Below are 5,849 nucleotides of genomic sequence, written 5' to 3'. Positions count from 1 at the left end.
CTCGAGTTAACCCCTTGAAACCTTATTCATTGTTTATTCTTGCTACTCCCAGCAGATTTTATTCATTTCAGGAGAAAGTCGTGAAACACAGGTTTATGAAAGTTAACCTTTTTTTTTTTTTTTTCACAAGTAGGAGGGCTGAAATTATAAATGAAATTGAATTGAAAGGATGAACACTCAGAGTCCTCTGACTCGGCTGAATAAAAGTCATGCGTTAAACCGAATAGGAAGAACACATAAATTTCTCGCAGCCATGAAGGGGTTAACTGCCTGGGAACAGTATATTGCTCAGTTGTTCTGATCATGAAAGCTAATAACAATAACCATTTGTTTTTGGATGTCCTTTTCACTGTTTTTGCCGCCACCAAATGGTTTTATTAAACTCTGGAAAAGCCTCATTTTGAAGTTTGTTTAGGTTGTATTCAAGTGTAACGCTTCTAAGTTTAATAATTCCGCTTATCTTTCCTAAGTTCAATGAATCCAAGCACCTCTAAATTGAACAAATCTAAACAACCAAGCTGGATAAAATCTTATGACTTCAAGAGTTTAACAAGCCACCGAATTCAAGGCATTTACACTCGATCTTCTATAATTCACTTTGTTGAATATAATCGCCTGGCCTTAACTGGAAAAAATTGCCGAGGATGAATGTCAATGTTTTATATACGAGATATATAAGAACAGTCATAGATGAACTCCAACTAACCAGTAAAAAAAAAAAAAAAAAAAAAAAAAAAAAAAAGCTTTTGCATAAGGGATGAAGATTAAAATGCAAGTACTATTTTCTTGAATTTTTATTGGCACAAATAAAAATATATCACAGTAAAAATTAATCTTCCATGCGTCGTTTCTCTGGGACGCTATAAAGGAAGTTCTAAAATGCCCAAAGTTTTTATCATTCATACTTCCTCAATCCTCTTCCCCTTCTTTGTCATGGTTGATCTCCCAGGAGCAATTTTTTCTCCATGATTAACGACCATATCCTGAAAAGTAAAAAATCCAGTTGAAAGCTGAACCAGTAGTCGTATTTTGCACTAGATTTTTGCCATTACCAGACTAAAAAAAAAAAAAAAAAAAAGAATCCCAGATTTGATAAGGCAGAACTAGGTATGTCATAACGGATGCTTGCCTCCTTTGGTTAAAGAAGTGATGCACACTCTAAGTTAGAGAGAGAAAAAAAAATGGATGAGTACATAAAAGTCCAGGCTTTGTCATCAAAATCATCATTGACCCATAAGATTCGCAACTTCCGTCGTTTTACCTTCACTACGAAAAATCACTGACAGTCATTCTCTTCCCTTGTGATTCATTTCATCAGTGCAATAAAGAAAACAGAAGAGAAATAAACCACTACATGTGAATGAATGCGAAAAAGTTAACAGCAGACCTTGATTATGTTTTAGATCAGTGTAAAATATAACTTTGACTGCTGCATTTTGGAATAATGTGAAAATGATTGACATAAATATTTATCATTCGGTTTAGGAAAGTAACCTCTTCCATCGTGATACTGACCTGCCTCATAGTGTGAAGACAATTCTAGGCTGACCTTTAACTTTATATGTTGCGAAACATTAGTAACTAACGATTAGCTTTCGGAATTATCTATCAAGGCACATCTGCTTAACTTCTTTGGCCAGGGGACGAGGGGGGTTAGTTTAAAAAGCATTGATACTGTCAGTTTTTCTGAACAGTCATTAGAAGGGAAAAATGGTGAGGTTAAAAAAAAAAAAAAAACGGTTACCGTTTGGAACAATCACTAATCCTTTTCTATGGTAGTTCTACTCACCTCCTCCGACCGGGAGAGAGTAACAAGTTAAAGCTTGAATATATTGCGAAGTAGAAACTTACAAGAATTTCGGAACACTCATCGATCCTTTTCCATCCTGGCTAATCTAAGCACCTTTCCTGACCAGAAGAGTGAAAAGCAAATGATCATATATTTTGTGCAGATTAGAGACTGGCCACTAGGTTTCTAAATCGTTCTCTTAACCCATTTCCATGGTGGCTCATCTACTCACCTCCTTTGATTGGGGCTACGGTTTGGCACTCCTTGGTGATGACAGAGGTGGTGGTGACGTAGTGTGGCACAGAGGTGGTGTATGTGGTCACCACTGTGTCCACGTTGGTCACATACACAGAGCTTGTCTGCACCTGTGGTTAGAGGACACACGGAGAGTTAGATTTAGAACCCTCAAGTGTTCGAAACAACTAATATTTTATTCTAAGGCCATGTGGCCAACATGAAACCCTGTCATGGTGGAGACCACTCTGGTACGCTATTCCAGGTTCTGCTATCACCATTAACCTTGTGATATTGAGTACAGATTATGTTGTAGCTGATGCCAGAAAATTTTATTAGGCTCAGAATGAATTGAGGAGACAGCTAATGCCTGATTTTATTTAGCTTAGAATTAATCAGAGAAGATAATGTTCATATTCTTTGGAAAGGTTTTACCAAAATATACGGCAAATGTGAAGGTATACCGTGCAAAATGAATAGCTGCGGAAGAAACACCGAATTTAAAAGCCTAGGAGAAAACTGTCTTACAAGTCACCTAACAAAAAATTACAGTGAGAGGATACATTAACTAAGGAGTATATTCTTAATGCCGCATTATTAAAAATGAGCTCAAATTATTCACACGCCTCTCTTTTACGGTGATCATTTCCAATGCAAATATAACACTCTGAAATTTTCGTATTCTTACTCATTACTCTAATATGGGATGCAAGTTAATTACATTTACAAGTTACTTGTGTTCCATAAATATGTGAAAACTAATTACTTGCTTATACTCGTACAACAGCGTTCAGTTGTAATAATACGGACCTCACCCTCTCACCTGACACTGCACCCTTCTACCTACCTGTGTGCTGTAGACGGTGGAGTAGGACGTCTCGGTCTCCGTTAGGTACCGGGTGTTGTCGATGGTGGTGGTCACAATGTTGGTCTTGTACGAGGTCTGTGTCACGTAGGTAGGCTCAACAACGGTGGTGGTGTCAGTGACGGTCCGGTACTGTGTGAGTGTGTCTGTCAGGGTCTGGGTTTGGTACTTGGTCTCTGTCAAGTACTCAGTGTTGACGACGGTGTTGTACTCAGTCTTGTACTCTGTCTGGGTGACGTAAGAAGCCTGAACGACTGTGGAGGTCTGGTACTGTGTGTCTGTGACTGTGTGGTACTGGATGGCGGTGGTGGTGACGTAGGAAGGTGTGGTGAGGGTCACTGTCTGTTCTATGAGGCTTGTGGGGCATTGCTGAAAAAAAAAAAAGTTCCTATAATTAATCCCCTGAACATAGTATGCTGCCAGTACCTGCTGGATATAACGTCGCATTATTAATCTGCCGAATACAACACTGCTGTAATTCATTTGAACATAAGTAACTAATCTTTCAAGTATAACTCGTTCCATAATTTATCTGATTTGCCTTAACTCTTCTTTTATAATCTTCTATAGATTACTTGCTAATAGTTATTTGCTATATATTCTGCTAATAATTCGTAATATTTATCTTAATAATTTGCTATAAGTTATCACATGAACCTAATTTATTTTCTAAAATGATTTATCTGCTGAACCATCTTTCACTTGATTACTAACAGTAACTATCTCATCTACAGTGAAAACTTGCCGTGATATATCTGCCCATAATAACATATCCAGGCTCAAAAGTCTGTCCCCAGCTGAGCTAATCATGTGGAGTAGCAAGAACATTAGAAAGTAAGTCCTCAGGTTAAAGAGAACAAAAGCAAAGAGCGTGTGATATATGCCCTTCTGTTAACCATTTGAATTAGGGGGCTTTAATCCTACCACTCGCTGTCGCTTTCACCCAGATGTAGTGCCTCTTGTACTGAAAAGTCTATCCTAAGGTGAAGAAAAGCACTTTGGATAGGTCACTAAACTGAAGGAGTGTAATATGCTCTGTAACGTAGTTTGCAGGCTAATCACATCTACTGCTCACAAATGAACGGCGAGAGATTAAGTGGGAGTCTGCACACCATATATATATATATATATATATATATATATATATATATATATATATATATTTTCGTCTTGGCCATTTCCGTATGGATTTTTTTTACTGCTACTATTTCTACTCAGTTTTCTTCTACATTAGATTACCCGTTGTAATGGTTTAAGTGGACATCTGCTAACCTTTTCTCTGTAAGGGTACTGCCTAGCGGAATGATTTGGCCGCAGCAAGAATAAAGAAATTGTCCTGAAGGGGTTAATAAAGCCCATATTTATAGACCCGTATTTTCGTCAGGTTAGGAGGCTCCATAGCACCTATTCCTTATCTTTTTCTATCTGCATATGGTCCTTTTGTCTTATGAAGATCCTGTGATTCAGAATGCAGTCTTGTACTTGATTTATGCAAACTGTCGATATTAAAAGAAAAAAAAAGTACAATAAGCAAATCACTTAGTTAAGGCATAGGCGTTAGTTTTTTAACCCCACGAAAATCCAGCTCCAGGGCTACAAAAATCCCTTAGTCTTATTAGCATTTAAAACTCAAACAGGCAGAGATATGAGACCCCTTACCAGTTGCTGGGCGATCGGTTCGCTTGGGAAGAGAATGGGGCCTTTCTTCTGCTGTTGTTGCTGCTGGTCCACTGGCTCCCTGGGCACGCCATAACCCAGCACTGCAGGACTGGCCACCAGCACAACCAACAAGGCAAAGCTGTCCACAGCAAAATAATATGTTAAGATAATAAACTGCCAAAATGAGATGTTTTATCAATATTAGCCGAAAGTAAAAGCAAAATAGCTTGTAATTACAGGATCAAAATAACTTAATAATTACTGATGCATTACTGGATAAGTAAAGACTATCTAAGGAATACGAATAGTAAATGAACATTACTGTATCACACACAGGAAAAACAAACTTACTTGAGCATGGTTGACGGTATATGACTTGGCAGGGTATAAATAAAGCTTAGAGTACAGGCGCTGTTAGGCCTTCTCGTCCAGTGGGTAGATGCCGAGTGACGCTGTGAGCCCTGACACTGCTATATATACACCTGAGTCCCCACCTGCGCTCGTGACAACACAGGGAAATCCACAGGTTATGCCTCGAGATGTTTACACCTGCGGGCTATCCCTGCCGCTTGCTGTCAAAAAAACACCCGTCCGATCCCGTATATCAGATTACCTTACTATTTTCACAGTAAATCATCTAAAATATTACTGTTTTTTGTTACTTTTAAGTCTGAACGATGTGATAATAAATGTCTTGCTGTGTATTCTGCCAGGTACGAACTTTCGACAAACAGGCGGTGTCCGGCAGCGTTGACCGGTTGAGGTAGCGTCTGGCAACTGCCTGAGTGGGAATCCTCAAGTAGAAAATCACTCGAAATTAACTGTCTACCTGAAGATGCAGGCGACGAGGTGGGAGGGAGGGGGGGGGACTGAGTGTTTCGTATTAAGTTGTGATTATATGGAGCAACGCTTAATATTCAGCGTTACTTACAGTCCAGGTATTTCGTGGTTTCAACACGAATATAAAGGTGGCAAACTGAAAATATACATTGTTTCGAAATGTACCTAGACGTTGATGCTGCGACTTTCATGGAAATCATGAACATGTTTCTTCATTAACATGTAAATACTTATGAAATTATCCAAATATTTATCTGAAACTTTTTTTTTGTTTTATTGGGGTTGACTGTGATTGCATCCATTCTTATTTCAGTGCCATACATGATACTGCGAACATTATTTCATGATGTGAACATAGTGCGAGTTAAACTCATTATTAGGAAGTCAGCAGTTCATTTTCATATCTCGAACTTTATCCTACTTCACAATACATAGCAAATCAGCAGAGAACATAAACCATAA

The 5,849-nt window shown here is 38.4% G+C and overlaps 1 protein-coding gene across 1 annotated transcript; it reads right to left on the bottom strand.

Moving 5' to 3' along the window:
- Positions 1-784: 784 nt before the first annotated feature.
- Positions 785-4,978, bottom strand: LOC145406341 (uncharacterized). Its single transcript, XM_080277503.1, has 5 exons — positions 4,899-4,978; positions 4,548-4,686; positions 2,871-3,257; positions 2,022-2,154; positions 785-983 (listed from the first exon to the last, which is right to left on the bottom strand). Exons 1-5 carry the CDS (start codon positions 4,904-4,906, stop codon positions 970-972), a joined length of 681 nt encoding a protein of 226 aa, XP_080133629.1. The 5' UTR covers positions 4,907-4,978; the 3' UTR covers positions 785-969.
- Positions 4,979-5,849: the final 871 nt, after the last annotated feature.

This window comes from Coenobita brevimanus, chromosome 70, assembly GCF_032717465.1.
Source record: "Coenobita brevimanus isolate Jiangsu-jjx chromosome 70, ASM3271746v2, whole genome shotgun sequence".
In the NCBI taxonomy this organism is placed as follows: domain Eukaryota; kingdom Metazoa; phylum Arthropoda; class Malacostraca; order Decapoda; family Coenobitidae; genus Coenobita; species Coenobita brevimanus.
Note: the sequence above shows the minus strand (reverse complement) of the source record. Positions and strands in the feature narration are given on the sequence as shown.